The sequence below is a fragment of the Cydia amplana genome, chromosome 9 (genome assembly GCF_948474715.1).
Source record: "Cydia amplana chromosome 9, ilCydAmpl1.1, whole genome shotgun sequence".
NCBI lineage: Eukaryota > Metazoa > Arthropoda > Insecta > Lepidoptera > Tortricidae > Cydia > Cydia amplana.
Window position 1 is genome coordinate 3,236,349 of NC_086077.1, and position 21,597 is coordinate 3,257,945.

General features: G+C 37.6%; 1 protein-coding gene across 2 annotated transcripts; it reads left to right on the top strand.

Annotated features, from left to right (window-relative positions):
* Positions 1 to 773: 773 nt before the first annotated feature.
* LOC134650907 (sodium-independent sulfate anion transporter-like) lies at positions 774 to 20,118 on the top strand. Of its 2 annotated transcripts, XM_063505853.1 has the most exons (11): positions 774 to 972; positions 4,903 to 5,098; positions 7,005 to 7,225; positions 8,837 to 9,014; positions 13,488 to 13,652; positions 15,089 to 15,250; positions 16,661 to 16,801; positions 17,980 to 18,125; positions 18,530 to 18,820; positions 19,699 to 19,843; positions 20,016 to 20,118. In XM_063505853.1, exons 1-11 carry the CDS (start codon positions 778 to 780, stop codon positions 20,063 to 20,065), a joined length of 1,890 nt encoding a protein of 629 aa, XP_063361923.1. In that variant the 5' UTR covers positions 774 to 777; the 3' UTR covers positions 20,066 to 20,118. The 2 variants fall into 2 exon arrangements, with proteins under 2 accessions (XP_063361923.1, XP_063361922.1); XM_063505852.1 differs by lacking the exons at positions 774 to 972; positions 4,903 to 5,098 and adding an exon at positions 5,140 to 5,304.
* The last annotated feature ends 1,479 nt before the right edge of the window (positions 20,119 to 21,597 follow it).

The following is a 21,597-nucleotide window of genomic DNA, read 5'->3' on the forward strand; positions in this document are numbered from 1 at the left end:
TGCCTCTTTGTTTTCTTTTTGTTAATTTTATTACAATTTTTATAATTTTATGCCTTGAAATATACTTACACTATGTTAGGTATGGACTGAAAAACACAAAGCAACCCAGGTTATACGTACAAAAAGACCGAGTTGAAAAAGCTAGTAGCAATTTCATTAAGTGTATTAGTTAGGCACTTAACGACTTCACTCACAAAACTCCTAACTAAACTCATTCGCCACAACAACTTAAAAAACTGTTCTAGTGAAGAAAATACGTTAATACAGATAAACATTAGTAAGTAACTACTAGGTAGCCTAGTTAAGTTGAGCAAGTGAACATGCGTTTTGTAGTTTTGGAAATATTTTGTTGGTTTGTGAGTGCAAAACAGTTTCATTTATTCGCTAGGTGCACGACTGGTGCTGCCATCATTTTGTCAGCTTTTCTACGTTAACTTACGGAGTAAAATTATTGTGTCTTTTTTTCTTTTTCCTTGTTTGTTTTTTTTGTACTGTATGTTTTGCGACAATAAATGACTTTTTACTTTTATTTTTTAAAATGAATTAGTTCTAATGAGTGACGTTCAATCCGTCACTCATTTTTAGGCAACAGCTGCGGTATTAACGCTGCGACAGTAATGTTGCAACAATAGTGCAGTTGTAGTTGCCATTGGAATGTCACCTTAAGACTATTAAAGAGTGATATTTACTATTGGTTCTGACTGGACAATCACCCTATTTACATTTTCTTTTAACCTCCAACCACAATCACTGCAAGTAGTATATTATTTTAAATTAATGTCTATATTTTCAGGAAATATGAAGCTGCCAAGCCCTAAGCGGCTGCTCGGCGGCATTTTTCCAATACTTCAATGGTCGAAGAGTTATAACATCGGGACGGGCGTTGGCGACCTGATAGCCGGGATCACTGTGGCTCTGACGCTCATACCACAGTCTATAGCCTACGCCTCGCTCGCTGGATTAGAACCTCAGGTAAACTTTAACAATATCCAATGGTCGAAGAGTTATGACCTCGGGACGGGCTGCGACCTGATAGCTGGGATTACTGTGGCTCTGACGCTCATACCACAGTCTATAGATTACGCGTCGCTAGCTGGATTAGAACCACAGATGAACTATAGCAATACTCCAATGGCCGAAGAGTTATGGCCTCGGGACGGGCTGCGACCTGATAGCTGGCATCACTGTGGCCCTGACGCTCATACCACAGTCTATAGCTTACGCGTCGCTCGCTGGATTAGAACCACAGGTGAACTATACCAATACTCCAATGGCCGAAGAGTTATGGCCTCGGGACGGGCTGCGACCTGATAGCTGGCATCACTGTGGCCCTGACGCTCATACCACAGTCTATAGCTTACGCGTCGCTCGCTGGATTAGAACCACAGGTGAACTATACCAATACTCCAATGGCCGAAGAGTTATGGCCTCGGGACGGGCTGCGACCTGATAGCTGGCATCACTGTGGCCCTGACGCTCATACCACAGTCTATAGCTTACGCGTCGCTCGCTGGATTAGAACCACAGGTGAACTATAGCAATATTCTAATGGTCGAAGAATTATGACCTCGGGACGGGCTGCGACCTGATAGCTGGGATTACTGTGGCTCTGACGCTTATACCGCAGTCAATAGCTTGTGACTTAAAAAAAAAGCGATTAAAATAGTTGTGAGAAAGTAAACGGTTTGTTATTACCCATCTCAATGACAACATTGTGTTACATTGTCGTGTGAATCTTGAGCGTTTATCATAAATTATTTGAATTTATAAAACATTGATGCAATACGAGTACTGTACAGGTGATAATTTTTGAATGTCGAAATGAAGTTTTAAGTTTATTGTATAAAAACTCGTATTTTTTTTCATATTACTTTATTATACGAAAATTATTTCACATATCCGAAATTATGTGTGACATCATCGCACATAAAATGCTGTAGGTATGTAACTGTTTTTAAATTTAATATTAAATACGATTCGCCTTGCTTGACTCATGTGTTAAAAATGCATAAATTATCCGGAGGTATAGCTGGGAAATACAGAAAGTCTAAATAGTGTGAAAAAATCAATTTACTTACTGATATGAAACTCCCACAGACTTAAATATTAAGTCTGTGGAAACTCCGTAATCTTGTACTTAACCGGTCAAGTGCGAGTTCGTTAAGTTTCCATACAAACTTTCAGTTATCTCATGCAAAATATAAACACGAATGATTTGTTTGATAGCATCGTTCGCAGACGTTTCTGATTGATACTAAATTAATTTAATTAATAATTATCCAATGTTATTTATTTATTTATTTTATTTGTTAGCCTGTTGTGTCCCACTGCTGGGCAAAGGCCTCCCTCTCTTTCTTCCACGCGTCTCGTTCTAGGGCAATATTAAGCCAATCTTCCCGAAAGAATCTTCCCGAATGTTAGTCACTTTAAAATCACTCGCACCCTGGAGCGTCGAGCGTATCCGCATTCAATGTGAATAGGGTGACTGCTATTACAGTTATTGCCCACAATGCCCACTACATTAGTAATTGGCCACTTTTAACAATAAGGTTTCCAATGGCTTGTTTCGTTCTGAATTTAGGTGTAGCCAATAACTATAGCAATCATCATACTCCCGTAACAATGTTCCATTTAATTTAATTGTCTCATTGTCTTGGTAGTCACGTGCGTTCGACGTTTATTATGTATACGATAAAGCATTATTACACATTACACCATTTGTAAAGCGAAAAAATAATACTTACATTTATCTTCGACGTCAGCAACTCAGTAAGTACGAGGGGCGTTCAAAATATTCTCGGTATTGATATCTTACGACCTCTTCTAAAATTTCTTTCGTTACTGGCCGCTAAGGTTTATTCATTGACATTAAAAAAAAGTATAATTCGAACCGAGATGGTCTTTTGTTTTTCTGCAATTGCTGAACAAACATGAACATCATGTGCGAATTGACAATGTTAACTAAATTAGAACATCGATGCGTGATAAAATTCTTGACAAAACAGGGTAAAAATCAAAAAACCATAAAAGAGGAAATGGATTGTGTTTACCGTGAGTCTGCTCCTTCTTTATCTACCATTCAAAAGTGGTCAAGCGAGTTTAAACGCGGAAGGGAGAGTATTGAAGATGACCCTAGACCTGGCCGGCCTGTAGTAGCTACTTCACAAGAAAATATTGATAAAGTGGAAAAACTTATATTGGAAGATGGTCGAGTGAAGGTAAAATCTATAGCACAAGTAACCAATCTCTCTATTGGTACCGTACATGATATTATACATGACCATCTTAATATGTCAAAAGTAAGTGCAAGATGGGTTCCGCGAATGCTGACTCGGCTTCAAAAAGACATGCGTGTAGCTTGTTGTTCCGATTTTATTGACCTGTGCGGTGAAAATCCTGATGAGGTGCTGCAAAGAATAGTTACTGGAGATGAAACCTGGGTTCATCATTATGACCCAGAGGGTAAACAAGAGTCCATGCAGTGGCACATTAAGGGTTCAGCTCATCCCAAGAAGTTCAAGGTCATCCCTTCAGCTGGCAAGGTCATGGCCACGATATTTTGGGATTGTGAAGGAGTATTACTAATCGATTATAAAGAAAAAGGTGTAAATATCACAGGACAGTACTACGCTAACATTCTACGTCAATTAAAGGATGTAATTAAAGAAAAGAGGCGAGGAAAGTTAACCAAAGGTATTCTGCTTCTGCATGACAACGCCCCCGTCCATACTGCTCATATTGCCAAGGCAGCTATTGTTGAATGTGGGTTTAAAACTGTTACTCACCCACCGTATAGTCCGGACTTAGCCCTCAGCGACTTCTTTTTGCTCCCCAATCTTAAAAAGGATCTGCGTGGAAATAAATTTTCTGACGATGAAGCATTGAAGGCGGCAGTGGAGGAGCATTTTTACACGAAAGATAAAAAATATTTTTACGAGGGATTAAAAAAAATAATTGATCGATCTTTTAAGTGTATGAACATAGGGGGGGAGTATATTGAAAAATAAAAATATCAAACTTTTCGTACTTGTTTGTTTTCATTCTCATACCGAGAATATTTTGAATACCCCTCGTAGGTACCTATATCTTTTTATATAAAAATAACACGAAGGTAGAAACCCTGTTATTGTCTCATTTTCCCTTTCCAGCCTTCATGGTATCATTTTATTTTAATTTCATCGTGCGCCTGTTTTTCCGCATAGCAATGTCAAAAGAACGTTATTAAATGAAAGGTAGAATCAGAATGGCTGTTAAAAAAAGAATGTTGAAATACCTTGTGCTGTAAATGTTAATAAGGGTTACTTTAGAAGGAAAATGGAAACAGGAATAATTGAATTGATATTAATATTCCCAAATTGCTTTATGAAATTCCTTAAAAATCAAGCAATCGTTAAGATTTGTTTACACTGAAGCAAACTTCAGCCCTTATACATAGCCATAAATAAACGTAAGGGCCCGATTCGGATTTTGTAATAGACATCTATTAGATATCTTGTAGACATCGCCAAGATACGATAACGATATGTTTAAGATCTAACCTGTCAAATTTGACATCTCCGCGATTCTGGAGATACTCTTGAACGATTTCCACAAGATATTACTTAGAGATCTAATTCACATCTAATAGATATTTGACACGATCTATCGTAAAAGTGACATTGGTTGCCCGAATTGCGCTGCAAAAGAGAACTAGTTGAAATCTAAACTATAACGTATCTGGAATGGATCTAGTACGTGTCGTCTCTTGTGAATATCTTGAAGTTCGAATACGGCAGTAAGTCTCGCGATTAAATAAGTCCCTTGTTAGTTATAATAAAAGCATAGTGATAGGCGATAAAAGTGGAACCATGCTGCGCCCGCATGGACGACAGTTGAGAATAATAAATGTTTTTTCTATTCCAGTACGGTTTATACGCATCGCTGATCGGCGGTTTCGTGTATGGGATCACGGGCACGTGTCCGCAGATAAACATCGGGCCCACGGCGCTGCTGTCACTGCTGACCTTCACGTACACGAACGGCACGAGTCCGGACTTCGCCGTGCTCTTGTGTCTGACGTCGGGGCTCGTCCAGCTGGTCGCCGGCACATTGCAGCTTGGTATGATAATAAGATTAATACGCATTGTTAAATAAGCGGGTCCATGTACGAGATCACGGGCACGAGTACGCAGATAAACATCGGGCCCACGGCGCTGCTGTCGCTACTGACGTTCACGTACACGAACGGCACGAGCCCGGACTTCGCCGTGCTCTTGTGTCTGACGTCGGGGCTCGTGCAGCTGGTCGCCGGCACGTTGCAGCTTGGTATGATAATGCTGGTTTTTTATTGGATTATCGGGAATTAATCGGAAATCGTGGGTATAAGTATCATACAAGAGAAAATACATTTAGATCCTTCAATCGTGGATGATGACGGCATTCAATAAAATAAAAATTAAGGAATTAAAAAACCCTAAAACCAACACACAGTCTTTACTGGGCAAGACTGATTACAAATAAAGATGCCACGAATATTCGGCAACTATTCGGTATTCGGCCTATTCGGCCACTTTGCCGAATATTCGGGATTCGGCCTAATGTTGCCTACTATTCGGCCGAATACCGAATATCTGTTGCACCTACTGAAAAAGAAAAATTGCACAATAAAAATAACCAAAAACTATGTAGGTATTTTAGAATGTGTTCTTGGAAAGTTGTTAAATACGAAGACCATATTTTGAGCATTTGTTTTTTATAAAAACATTTTATTTTTATCATCAGTCTGATTTGTTTGACTCTATTCATTAATTCTGTGCAACGTCATCTAACGTTGAGCTTTGTTGGCGATCAGTTTTCATAATAATTGTGACTCAAAATGTTTGCATGTCATGCCGAATATTCGGTATTCGGCCGAGAAAGGGGCCGAATATTCGGTATTCGGCCAAAACCACTATTCGGGGCATCACGAGCAAAATGCACGCGCGAATCACATCAGTTAGATATCATTTTGATGGCACAATGTAAATTTAAATAATTGGCCTCCATGTTACGAGCTGTCACTACCCAAGTTAATCTTTTTCAAGCGATGTATTTGCATATTGTAAAGGTCACTGCTCTGGCTGCCTTCTTCAATAATGAAATCTCATTTTCTGTGAAACTCGTACTTACATATTTAAAGAATAAAATAGCTTGAATCTCTCAAATTAACTCGTTCTCCGTATTCATTTATTTAATTAAAACACAAACTAAGGATTTGATTTACTTAATATTGAATAATACCTAATGTTCTTCAACTGAAACAATTCCAGAAAATTTCTTCAAAATCTTCTTTTTGTATGGTTTTAACCGAGAAATTTCTTTGTTAATTTCTTGTTTGTGAGATTAACCCTGCAGTAGTTTTGAAATATAGCAAAATGAATGACTTAGTAGAATGAATGGCCATGTATGTATTATAATTTTAAAGTTTTTGATTTTTCAAGTATTTGTCAATGACCCGGTGGGGTTTCCAAGTCTGAAACATGAATTTAACAAGATCATTGTATCACTTATAACATATATATACTTATAAAAAAACCTGACGCTCCTTATTTATTGCAAGGTACAGTAAATTGTAAAAATATGGGTGTAACTGTAGCCAACTTACTCGAAAATTTGTCCCATAGTTCTTTAATATCTGGGAGACCGAGCTTTGCTCGGAAAACATATAAAATCTCAAAAATTAGCGTTTTCCCAGAGATAAGACCTAGCTAGATCGACTTTTCGCCCCCGAAAACTCCCATATACCAAATTTCATCGAAATCGTTAGAGTCGTTTCCGAGTTCCCCGAAATATATATATATAAATAAATAAATATGCAAGAATTGCTCGTTTAAAGGTATTAGATAGATAGATTCGCTGACATAAGAAATATGGGACATATTTTTTAAGATGGTTTGTGTACTCTTATTTTTACACTTGACTGTACCTTGAAATAGATGCATCCCACTTTATAAAATATTGATATGATTTTGATTTTCTCCTTTTAGGTTTCCTCGTAGAGTTCGTCTCGCTGCCAGTCGTGTCTGGCTTCACCTCAGCAGCCGCAGTCACCATCGCCTCATCCCAAGTCAAAGGCTTATTAGGCCTCAAATTTAGCGCTGAGACATTCATAGCTACATGGAAGGAGATGTACCATCATATAGGAGACACAAGATTACCTGATACACTGCTCAGTTTAGCGTGCTGCATTGTGCTGTTAGGTATGAAGGTAGGTTACCTATCAAACCAAAATTAATCAAATGCTCAGCCTCAATCTTCAATTTTCCCGGTGGGTCCTCTGCATCATCGTGTTGAGATAATAGCCTGACACGCCTGGGTGGGAGCAGCTGTGGTGATGATTGCCTCATCCCAAGTTAAAGGCTTATTAGGCCTCAAGTTTAGCGCCGAGACTTTCATAGCTACTTGGAAGGAGCTGTACCATCATATAGGAGACACGAGATTGCCCGATACACTGCTTAGTTTATTGTGCTATACCTTCATACCTAAGAAGGTATCAAACCCAAATCATTCAGAGGTCTTTTGAGCCTCCATTTTCTACTTTCGCGGTAGGTCCTCTGCTTCATCATATGCAGAAAATAGTATGTCACGCTGCTTAGATTCGCGTGCTGTACGGCTGGGGTATCAAGTCTGCTGGGCTTCAAAGTGCGGAGACGTCTATGAGTGTATGTGCCGACTTGCGGAGACAGAGACGTCTATAGTTACATGGAAGGAACTGCCCAATTGGCTAAAGGGGTCAATTGGTTGCCTGATCTGATACACTGCTCAGTTTCTACTATCAAACTTTAAAAAAAGCTGATATTAAATAAATGGTTTTGGAAGGTTTCAATAAATAAATAAATATTCTTGAACCCTACGGATTGATAGGATATTTTTGGGAAAATAACTTGAACTTATTATCATTTTGATTTTTTGTGGAAATTAATTTGGCAAAATAACTTGAACTTATTAAGTATCATATTAATTTTTTTGTGGAAATTAATGCGTGTAAAAAAAATATGTACCTACATTTCAAAAGTATCAAACTCTCTTGCACATTGCATTGCAAACATTCTATGAGATTAGCAAATGTTGTTTTCTGCAAATATGCAGGGTTTACATTCGAGAGCGCCACTTGACGGAGTAATTGCCGGATTTTACAAAGCGTGCTCTCACTTAGTGAGTTAAATTCCATCCTTTGTTTGCATTAGTATGGGTTCTTGCTGGAGTTTAACTTATTTTTTTATTTGAGTGCGAAAACTACCTACCTATCTTTTCACATGGAGTGTTTTTTTTTAATGGACGGTGATCTAATTAAATCTACTTAAAGCCAGTATAGGCTAACTCTGCACCGAACTTATACGGAACAAAGTGAGGTCCAGTCAGCAGCAGAAGTTGCTAAGCGGGCGAGGTGATCAAAATTACCTGGACATGCTCTTATTCTCTTAACAATAAGGTCGCGTCAAGATCATTTTGAACACGTGGCCCGCTTAGCAACTTCTGCTGCTGACTGTCCCAATCCTTATAAACGTCATATTTTCATAGCAATTTGACATTAATGATGACATGACCACACTTTGTCATAGCAAACTCCTTGCAGAGTTAACTTAGCCCGACTGTATTTGGGTCATTGTACAAAAATCTCATTCCCCTGGCCATACCTATTCGCAAATTCCCAGGGAATTCCGCTTTATTAGCATCTCATTTTTTGGCGACTGTCTTGTACCAAGTTCCATCTACAACACAAACAGCTAAGCGGAATCTTGAGAGTTTGCGAATAATGGACAGGGGAATGAGAATCCAGGGGAATGAGAATAGAATGACCCATTTTTTTTGTTTTCAGGCCCTAAAGGATATTCACATAGGAGTAAAAGACAATGAAAAAAGTAAAAAAGGGGTGGTTTTCATACAGAAAAGCTTGTGGTTCGCCGGTGTATCGAGAAACGCGGTTGTGGTCATCCTAGCTGCCGCTGTAGCCTTCTTTGTTTATCTGGATGTTGGCAACCCGTTGATATTGACAGGTAGGCAGTTTTAAGAATAACTAATAACTACTTTATTAACCGACTTTACTGCTAGCGTGGCAAATCACTTTTAAAAGTAGAAAATTATAAATAACATAACACATTATTTGTTTAACTTCTTAAAATATCAGGCACAAATTGTCATTTTTGGGCGGCCTCCTACCACATGGATGGCGAGGCCAACTGGGGCCCATTTATCGAACGATATTAGTTTAAATTATTAGTGTGTTGTCATGGCAACCCATACGATTTGACAGTTCGTAGACTAATAATATTAGTCTAATATCGTTTGAGAAATGGGCACCTGGACTCGGTTGGAAAGAGCTGGAAGTAGCCGCTCAGGATCGCGACAAATGGAAAATTCTTCTGCGAGCCCTATGTCCCTAATGAGGGATAACAGGATTACATCATCATCATCATGTCATATTTGAACTTATACCATTTCATAATACTGTTTGATTTATTTATTACAATTGTATAATGTCTGCGGGCACGTAAAATTTTTAAGCACATAAAAGTGTTATGAACACGACCTATAAAACGGTAATAATGTAAATCTTTCGTCTTTTGCGTTTGCGTTTTCAATACCGATGCGGAGACAGTCTTATTCCATTATTTCCTTGAATTATAGCGTCATAAAAATTTATAGCACCTTAAGATTTTCTCAATATTCTGAAATATACAATGCAATACAAATCCACTAAATATATTGCACAACCGAAAAATTAATTTACAAGGAGACACACACAATATATAAAGACAGAGGTAAACAGCAGGTGGCCTTGTTGCTAAAGAGCCATTACTTCCAGATAAACTTTATGTAATGGAGAAATGAATTTGGTTTCTGTTAAAAACAAATCACCTTGGGCCTAGCCGTTTATGTTAGAAATAAGCATCACGCCCACGTCTCAGAGATTGGCAGTAATCTCGTGAATGTCTGTGAAGTTTTAAATTTCATTCCGTTTTTCGATATGTAAATTGGTAGTTTGCTGCTTTCCGATCTGAATGCAGAAGGTAACCAGTTTTATGGAAATAGTGTTCTGTTATTGAGATTCGTAATTGGATTTTCGGTGTGCGAAAAATCTGCTCTTAGCATAGTCTACTTGTACTTATTACGTAAAACTTTTGCTTTGACTTTTTTATATGTATTTACTATTTAACTTTTTCAATAAGATCATAAAAAACATTTTAATTAACAGAACAGTTATTCAATTATCGGGTATAAAATGACGGGAGTTAAAGACGTTAACCTTTTCCACGCCGTATCAAACACAAAAGCTGTCACTCACGCCACATCATTGAAGTGTCAAAACTGAAGTTGAACTTTATGTGGTCTGTGACCGATTAATCGGTATTTGGCGTTGAACCTACGGTGCGGATATATCGGTCATTGGCGTCCAAAACGTTAAATTAATAAACGTGAATAATTCAAAATCAAGTTAATACGAGTAGGTAAATAAAGTGGAGCCGCTGTTAATTATTATCAGAGACCAGAATTTTTGAGCCATCACTACAGTAAGGTTTACATATATGTCACCGTAAAATTGTAAACACTCGTCATATTATAATCTCGCTAGTTACATTATAAACTGACGGTAGGGAGATTATAATCTAACCTAACCTAACCTACGTTCGATTATAAACTAACGGGTTCACAATCTTACGGTGTCATATATAAGGCCTAGCATTGGCTGAATACATAATGCCAGTCGATTTCTGAGAGTCAGAATCTGAACTGAAATAAATGTCATAATACTAAGAAAAGGTGACCCAGGCCTCCAGTGCACCAGGCTGGAATCGAACCAGCGTCCTCTGCTATTGTAGTCAGAATCTGATTACAATTCAATAGGATATATAGTCACACTCTAAAAAATGAAGACCAACTAAGAGCAGTTTTCTCTTAGTTGACGTTAAGTTAATTATAACAATAACGATCTTATATAAATCAAAGAAACCTGATTACTTAAATCAATAAGTGTATCTGTGATTGAACTAATAAAGTAGATATGTTATTAATCCTAACAATTGTATACTTTGCATCTATCATTAACTTGTTGGCATAATTATGTAACGTAGGTTGATTCAATCCTTAACAAATTAATTAAAACAGATAAATATGGTAATAGTTATGAACATTTTAATAGTTTATGTGATTATTTTCTCTTTGTTGATTTACATAAGACTTGGTATTTTAATCAACTAAACATATAATATTTAGAACAACGAAGATAAAACATTCAATCCCATTATGATCAAGTTATTGTATTAATTACGAAACTAATATTCCATTCTATTAAGGAATTATTTGTTAAATCGATTTTATTCATAATTAAATTAAATAATCGGTTAATCCGTTCAATCAAGAGATAAGTAGGGGGGGCGCCGGTGCACCCGCGGTCCTCCCCGCCCGCGCCCCTTCGGCGCCTGTGACCGTGCGAGTGGGGAGTCAGTCTCAGCCTCGACGTTCAACATTCAACTACTTAGTCATTCAAGTACGCGTCAACGAAATAAACTTTACTTGTGCCTTTATTTCACGGCAAGCCTGGAACAGTGAACGTGTTACCTTTGCTTTGTGTACCTAATGTATAATAGTGTATGTGCAACATGGAGCAAGTGCTAATCGGGGCGACGGGAATAAAAGGCGCGGGGACGGGCCGGGATGGTTATGTGGGAATCCCTGTTGTGGACTAATGAGACCTCAGGTCTACCCAGTAAAACCCCTATTGGCCGCCTCAAGGCTTTAAGGCGAGGCACGGGAAACGATCGGGACCATGCTTCCGAAACCCCGCCAGCGGCTGTCCGAACTGCGGACTCGACTTCGGAGGAACTGTTCCCCTTTACTTCTCTAAGAGTGCGCCATTTTTTGCGCATTGGCCATCCCAGGGACCCTCGTGTAGGCGACAGACGTCCCCGAGCCTGCCGCCAACGGGTACCCATAAGGGGGAAATCGACGGTTGTACGCCAAACGGTCATTATATTTGTAGCCCGTTTTAAATGTTAATTATAATATATATGTAAGGTATGTAAAAGAAAGTTCGATTTTTAAATGTAAAACGTTTAGTTTTCTAAATGTTTAGATGAATAAATAACATCTTATTATATATATATTTTTTTTATTCATTTACCCCCTTTTCATAAAACTTTACTTTGTTAAATTTGAATCTCAATTGTTTAATCAGTTCTACTATGAAGCTTGTTGTTTGTTGTTGTGTGTTATTGTACTAGTACAATTGATGAAGAATGGTATATTGTACTAGACAAGCTTCATAGTTAAACTGATTAAACAATTGAGATTCAAATTTAACAATTTCTTAGTTCTGGCTAATAAGATGCATAAGTCGATGCAATCATGTTCTTAGTTGAACTTATTAGGGTCAAATAGTTGATACAGTAATTCTTCATGTTAACATTGATTTACATCTTAGTTGAAATGATTAAACAATTGAGATTCAAATTTAACAATATCTTAGTTCAGGCTAATAAGGTGCATTAGTCGATGTAATCATGTTCTTAGTTGAACTTATTTGGGTCAAATAGTTAATACAGTAATTCTTCATGTTAATATTGACCTACATCTTAGTTAAACTGACTTGTTTGTATTAGTTGGTACAGTAACTTATCATGATAATAATTATCAAGCCCTTAGTTGATCTTGCTAGGATCAATTAGTTAGCATAATTATTTTTCGTGTAAATATTGAACAAGATCTTAATTGGTTCAGTTACATAGATATAGTAATAACAATCAGAATTACCTTATTTGATGTGTCTAAGTTCTTGTTAGGCTCGTATGGAATCAAGATGCTTGATTACGACAATCAAGATATTGATAGGGCCAACCAAATTTTTTTTAGAGTGCACAACAATATTAGTACAATTATGGCTATGGCTATATTTTATTAAAGTTGTGCTCGGTTTTAAGGTTCAGGTACTTATACAGTTCAAGAACTAGTTTGTGATTTAGTTACATTGCAGACAGCTTGAGGTACTACTTACAATTCATTCAACCGCCAAATATACCGCAATGTAACGAAACTCGCATACGAGTTTTCACACTTCTAATTAGCTAGTTCAACTACTTAAACTAGTTTCCAAGTTCGCACTTTGCTCATACTTTGTTTGAAACTATACTTGCCGCACCAAGTGGCAAGTCGGGCAATAAAAGTCAGGTTATGCGTAACACTATCCGCACTATAGGGAAGGTGCGAAGTCAGTGGAGGAAGAAGTGGCGCTAATTGTCACAAACACACGTTATCTGAAGAAATTTCAAACATTAATGCTAGTGGCAGCCGTTGTATCTAATTTTATATACTCCATAAGATTTAACGTAGAAAAGCCGACAAAATGAGTGCAGCATCAGTCGTGCGCCTAGCGAAGTGCAAGCGCGAAAGATATATATTATCATGAATGATTCCGATGATTAACTTGCCACTTAGTTTTGCGGCCAATAATGTTAAAAATATAAATGTTTCAGGTAAAATAACGCCAGGCCTGCCGGCACCACAAGCGCCCCCGTTCCACACGATGGTCGGGAACGTCACCATCTCCGGGGGCGGCATGCTGGCGCAGCTCGGCTCTGGGCTGTTGGTCGTCCCACTAGTGGGGATCATCTCTAATGTTGCCATCGCTAAGGCGTTTTGTAAGTTTTTATTTTTATTAGTCTCTAAATAAAAGGTTGAAGCCAGATGATGGTTATATTGGTCATGTGTGAACTAGTTCTAGTGATAATAGGATCAATAAAAGGATGCCGTAAAGAAATATTTGCAGTGCTCATGTATCATGTGGTAAGCCCCGGATTAAGTTAAAATAATAATAATCAGATTTGTTGTACAACAATACGAGTATACTTGTATGATATTATCTGCGATAACTGGGTGTATCTTATTAGTTCAGACTTAACTCTGTCAAATTGGTAAAAATAAGACATTTATTCTTCACATTTTTATAAAATGTTTATTTTGTAGTTCTTCGTTTTGAAACAGATGCAGAATAGATTTCGCTTTGCCAACCAGTCCCTAAGGCTCAGAGCACTTAGCTTTTAAACTTGTACCTAGTCTAGTCTTTTACCTTGATGGTCGTAAAAATATTACCTACCTAGGTACTGAGAGAATAATTCATCAGTAGGTACTATCAGTAGGTATACATATATTTTAGGGGTGTCTTTTACCGAAAATGTATTTAAGTACAGTTTTTCTGTTTAAGAGCCAACAGGAGTGGTCATTTCTCCACACAAACGTACTCGACTGTTTCCTCCGTGGGTTTTGAAGCTAGAGCAATGATTTATATTGTCAATATCTGTGTCGGGCCGTTTTGCTTTTATTGATATTTTTGTTTTTTAACGCGCTAGAGCCCTTCAAAAATGGCCTAAATGGCCTAATTGACTATGCCGCAATGAGAGGCGTGGTATTCAAAACTGATATCAATTAGCCAAAAAAGCAAAACGGTAACACAGATAATTTCATAATCATTTAGATTTCCAATATTGGTTACGGTTAGTTAAGTTTTGGAGGAGGAAACAGTCGAGTACGAAACCTGGATTTTTGAGATTTTTACGCAGGATTTTTCGCCTTGTCCTTATCGCACTAGTTTTAGGAGCCGCTTCCGTTAGCGAGACGGGTATATTTACCTAAAATATTTAAATTTCAGCTCCTGTTTCGTCTTAAGGAGGTAGTATGTAGGTTGAATATGAATATAAACTAGCCCTAGATGTTATGAGATGATGTGATGGTCTCTTTACCCGACTGCATGCCGTACCTAAATGAGGGTAATTTATTGAGTGTATCACGAATCGCGTACCTACAATGATGAATTGAGAATGAACTTTTGACACTCCTCATCCCAAAAATTTTACTCTATTCTCTCAAGTCTAAGTTGTTAATGGCCGAGATACAAACTAATATTATTTTTTATTTATTAGCCTATTTGGTGTCTCACTGCTGGGCAAAGGCCTCCCCTCGTCATTTTCCTACCATTTGGGGTAGAATGCGTCCAAGTCGTCCCGCCATCTCCTTTTCGGTCTGCCTGAACCCCGGCCTGCACCGTCTATTATAACTAATATTATTCCAATAATTTCAGCAAACGGCAAAACACTGGACGCAACACAAGAGATCATAGCTCTAGGCGTTTGCAATGTGGTGGGCGCTTTTTTCCACTCCTTCCCCGTCAACGGTTCTTTCACTCGGAGTGCCGTGAGCGACGCTTCGGGCGTACGCACCCCCGCCGCTGGATTCGTTACTGGTGCGTAATAGTCATTTGTTTAACAAGGGGGCAAAGATCTAAGAAGAAGAAGAGGGGGGGGGGGAGATTTTCTTGATTGAAAATAAACAGATTAAATTTTAATTTTTTTTTTTTAGATATTGTTTTTAACCGCTCGTGCTATTAAATATTGATGCCCGAGCAAGCGAAAGATTCCAAAATTGAACCACTAGCGTAGGTACCGAGTTGTTCGAAAAATGTAATCTTGAGCTTTGAGAGGGTTTCAAAGCACGAGGGTTAAACAAAATTTGCCCCCGAGTGAAACACAAAATTTTTCACCACCACACCAACCCGAAGAAAATATTTAACTGTAAGATATCAGACAAAAGGAAACCAAACCAAATCCAAATGTATGATATTAAATATTTAAATCATTTAAAAGGCAATTCTACCAGCAAACATAAGAAAACAACTCCCAATTTGCATTTGATTACTTCATCTCACATCACATGTGAATAAAATGCAACTTTGCTATCAGTTTTTGAACAATCAAGAGAGCCTTTACCAGTTGGTGTGGTGAAAAAACCAGAAAACACGGGCCAGGCGATCAAAATGGTGTAAACATATCTTGGTGGAAGCTCCATGAAAGTCAAATATTTAACCGTACCTAAAAAGAATAATTTGAGTGACCCAGAAACACCATGACGTGAACCATTTTAGATAATATTGAGTATTACGACGGTTAGAAACCACCGGTAACTATAATTATTATGATTTAAGTTTACATATAGGTACTTAGGTAATATAGACATTTTGCTAAATAAACTTCATATAAGAAGACCGTTGCACTTTGTTCGTACAAAATGTGTATGCTGTTTAACCAATTGCAGCTTGCAGCACAGATAAACTTTGCATTGGATTCTCGTTGCACCAATTTGTAAATGTTAAACTTGTTAACAATAAATTCGCTGAATCTAGATGCGAATTTCACTGATCATTTCGTACGTTATTTCGTTGCAATGATACATTGGATGAATTTATCGTTTTTTTTTCTATTTGATATTGTTGTATTTAAATTGTACGATAAAAATCGTTTACACGCCAATATACCGTTTTATAATTTATGGAACAAACGCTAAAAATACAGAAATAAAATGTCTTAAAATACAATGGAGTCCATAGAATAAAGTGAGTTCCTGAGTTATAAATAAGTATATGCTCTAGGTATCTAAGTAGGAATGTATTTATATAATATGTAAGTAGGTATATAATATATGTATTTATATCGCCACCTATCCTTAGGGCGTCGAATGATGATCCCTATGACAGCTAATTTTTCGCTCGTGGTTCAATTTTGTAGGTAATCTTTCGCGTGCTCGGGTATCAATATTAGCACGAGAGGTTAAACAACAACTTTGCCCCCTTGTAATACAAAAGCTATTCTTGTTTCAGGAATAATAGTGCTATTGACTCTAGCACTACTAACCCCGTACTTCTACTTCATCCCTCGAGCAGCTCTGTCTGCCGTAATCGTATGTGCTGTTCTACATATGGTCGATATTGATATCATCAAGAAAATATGGAAGTCTAACCGTAAGTACCTACATAATTTGAAGTCCAGCAACCTTCTTATTAAAATTTTACTTACTTGCGTACTAATTGCATGTAAAACTATGTTATAAAATACATAATGCATTTTTTCGCGATAATATTTTTGTTTTAACTTCACTATCTGGAGTGTCAACATCGGTTCAAAAGAATTATAATTATAAGTCAACAAAACTTTATTGTTTACATAACAAAGAGCAAATAATTATTATTCCTATCCCAAATGAATAGGTAAACCCTATGACGGCCACGATGAAAATCTATAATTACAAGAGCTGTCCTAAGTAAACATCAGTCCGAAACAAACAAAACACTGTCTAATATATCTTAAAACCCTGTTTCTAATACATACGAGTATCAGGTGACAACCAAAACTCATTAATTCCATCACAGGTTCATATATAGCCATAGTGAACCATATTAGTACCAAGATAAGGACGATTTTCGTTTAATTATTTTTAGTAATTAGTGAGTTTTGGTTGTCACCTAAACCCACCAGTTCGTAGTTCGTACTAATGAGTTATTCGGAACTTATGTTACGAAATGATCTTTACCAATCGCTTTTCGGCGAAGGAAAGCATCATGAGGAAACCGGACTAATCCCAATAAGGCCTTGTTTACCCTTTGGGTTGGAAGGTCAGATGGCAGTCGCTTTCGTAAAAAGTAGTGCCTACGCCAATTCTCGGAATTCGTTGCCCAGCGGACCCCGGCTCTGGCAAAACGCCGGGATAACGCGCGGAAGATGATGATGATAACTACTTACAGAAAAAATTTTCCCAAAATTATTGATTCGACTTTTGTTTTAATCGGGCCCCTCACCACCACCTACAGATAGATACTGAGTGCCGGCGAGTCGATCGCTACAGGTTCTAGCTAGCGTTCGACTCGCCGGCACTCAGTATCTGTAGTTCTTGGATTCTCTGCCACACAAGAACTTGCAAATTATCTTTCCATTTGTTAATTTTGAATCTTATTGCAATTTCCATAGGAGTTGTAATTCAATAAACAGTTAAAGTGACTCGACCATTTTTTATGCAGGGAGTAGCACGTGCCGATTTACTTAACATTAGACAAAGGATAAGCCGTTCGGGGCCAGTTCCAAATCTACGAACAATACCTAGTATTTTTCTTCTTGAAAAAAGACATTTTCCATTTGTCAACAGGACTGGATATAATCCCATTGCTGGGTACATTTGTGTGCTGCCTTGCGCTCGGTATAGAACTCGGTCTGATCTGCGGAGTGGGTGTCGACGTGCTTTTACTCTTGTACTACAACTCCCGACCACCTCTCGACGTGAAATATATTGAGGTATACATTAAATACACACTTATCTTATATACATAAATATACACTTAAATAGTATACACCAAAAATGAGCAACCTATGATGATATGATCATATATCATTGTATTTTTTTCTTAAGGATGACTCAAGCTAGACCGGGTCGGGGCCGGGCTGGAGCTTCCGGCGCTTCGGTTTCTATAGAAAGCACCACGTGATCACCGATCAGCTGTCATAGAAAATGACATGTCAGACGCTTCGGCCGAGGCACGGCCGGCCCTATCTGGCATGAGTCATTTAAATATCGCTGCTATTTCGATGAAATTTATTTATAAATTTTGATCGTTATTCGAGAAAAACGCACTAGCGTCTACTAAGACGGAATAGTCCTTATGACGGAATTAGCCATATTGACCTTATTTATATTTCAGGAAGAAAATCTCCCACCACATTATTCTATCCACCCAGTGGGCAATCTCCATTTTGCTGGAGCGGAAAAAGTGAGATTAAAGCTCTCCTCGCTGAAAAATGATAATAAAGCAACATTAAAGCAACTAACGATCGTACCTGGAGCTAATGACGGTGTTTTATCAAACGGAGCTGGGAGCCAGTGCAATGGCGGTGCAAGTAATGCGACAGGAAGAGATATTGCTGGCCGGAGGTCGAGTGTACTTGTGATACATTGCGACTGTTTGTATAGGTTAGACTATACATTTTTACAGGTGTGTAATGATTGCATATATATTTTGAGATTTCTTTTAGGTACTAATTAAACTAAAATAGATGTCATATACGAAAGAAAAATAAAAGCACTCCGGTGGCCAAGGCTGGAATCGAACCGTCTTCAGCGGCTAACGACCTGGGTGCTCATACTTATTAGTGCGATAGAAAGACAGATAGCGTTTCATTTGTCGTGGCGCAAACCATTGACATCTTGGCTAGGCCCCCTGACCACTAGGTCACGTGACCGGTGATGTGACGGTTTAGTTTCGTATCGTTTTATAATTTATATATTTATAATGACTATTAAATTTAAAACACAAATCCAAAGAGTATTCAATAAAATAATTTAATTTGTTCCCTTGTTGTAAATCCTACTTCGTTTATATATGATGCTATAATTGAACATGCAATGCACTTACCGCAACGCAAACCGCAACGTCAAATCCCGGTGCTGCTATGTTGACGGACACACCGCAAACTCGGTTAAAATACCTGCTCTATTGGATTGGTATTCTGTACATTATTGTTTACAATGTGTAGTGTATTGTGTATTTTTACTTATCTAATTAAAGCTATATCTACTGCTTCGTTCATTATAAGAAATGAAGTTCTCACTATGTCGTATTTATTAAAAATAACATCATCATTGGCCTTTGCGTCTATTGCGGACGATTTATGGTGTAACACCGGAGAAAGACCGTTTTTGGTGGCTGAATAGACCGATGCGAGACACACAGAATCACAGAAAAACGAATTAATATAGGTACTTAGTTATTAAACGCGATTGGGGGTGAAAATAAAACGAACAGTGCAAAGTAAATGTATGAAAAATAAATGTGTATGTATATTGGAACTTATTTAATCCTTAATTTTCCAGAGTATAAATATGTTAGTGGCAGAGTGGTCACGCAGTGGACGAGTGGTGTGGTGCGACGCGCGCCCTCTAGTGAGAGAACAGCTGAGTGCTGTTCTACCTGACGCTGTGTTCTGTGATACTCAGCAGTTACCAGTGGTTCTTGCCGGTAATTATCGACTTGATTTGCATCTTAGTTAGATGACCCTCGTGCTTTGAAATTCCTCGCTCAAGATTCCATTTTACGAATTTTGGAATCTTTCGCTTGCTCGGGTACATTAAATCTCTTTGGTAATATAATAATACTATTATGTAATTAAATTGTGTACAATTTGTTCCAGACGCCAGCTCATCAGCCGACCACTCAGGCGTTAGTGATACTCAACTTTAGTGCTTCATCTAGCTTAGCGTCAAGCTAGATCATAAATAACATTGCTACAAGTGCTGTGATTAAGGCCCAAGATACACTTGTAAGTTTTACTTACGTTAGTAGGTACAGCTATACTACAGAATGAGAGATGCATATCGTTATCTCATTCTAACAAATAGATTTGTCCCTACTTACGCAAGTTAAACTTACAAGTGTATCTCGGGCCTAATACAATCGTATAAGTACTTTATTACTTATATATGAATAATTTTGAATTTAAACCATTGACCATTAGCGTCAGGAAATATTATGCTCAGAATGTTATTGTTTTAAGTAATCTGTAGAAAAATGTAATGTCAGCTGCATTACTGTTGCGACATTATTGCAGCGGCGTTGATATGGACGTTGTATCTGTCAATTTCCTTTATAAACTGTGTGAAGTTCACCTTCGCATTACTGTCGTGATTATAATGTTCAGTCAGTCACTAATTTTACTAAGGAAATGACATATACAGCGCCCGCGTCAAGGCCGCAGCAATAATGTCGCAACAGTATTGCTGCTGCGGTTGACATCTGAATGTCACTTACCGTAGGTACCCAATAGTTAACCTTTTTGACGCCGTGTCAAACACAAAAGCTGTCACGCTGACGCCACGACACCGAAGTGTCAAAACTGAAATTGAACTTTATGCATATGCACGTAGGTCTATGTTGCTCTGTGATTTGTGACCGATTAATCGGTCATTGGCGTTGAACCTACGGTGCGGATATATCGGTCATTGGCGTCCAAAAGGTTAAGGATTTTGAAGTCTAATTTTGGTTGTGAACTATAAGCATTTACGCCGATCAGTGATTAATAATACAGATTATTTTGTTACCATAGAATTAGGTACATATTTATCAGCCATTATCCGAGTGGCGTACGTGAAATATTCCGAAAAGTGACAGTGATGTATCTGTTGTAGTGTGATGGAATCTGTGACCTGATGATTTATAACGTGTGTTTTATTAAGAAAAATGTTAATGAATAGGTAGTTTTATTACATACTCGTATGTGTTGAGTTTGATGTCTTTAATAAATATAAGATAGGTACCTATAAATATTTTATAAAGGTCCATGAAATATATTGTGATCAATTAGATACCAATCAAATAAAAGCTTGATAATTTGATATGACATAATAATATGATATATAAAGTGATATGATAAAGTGATATTTACCTACTGACAACTTTACTAAACAACTAAATAAGTAATACTTAAGTCGTCATACGAGATTGAAAAGCTTGATTATATCACTATTGTATACAATACTTTTTCTACGAGTCAACAAAAAAAATATGATAAAGTGATATTTACCTACTGACAACTTTACTAAACAACTAAATAAGTAATACCTAAGTCGTCAGCATCAATGCCTAAATAATTATAACTTTGTATTTAACTTTACATAATTGCTCAATTGCTAATATTTGTATAATTTGCGAGCCAATCCGAACGATTGTTTGGTTAGGTCTTCATATTTTACAAAGCAAACTGTGATCCCACTGAT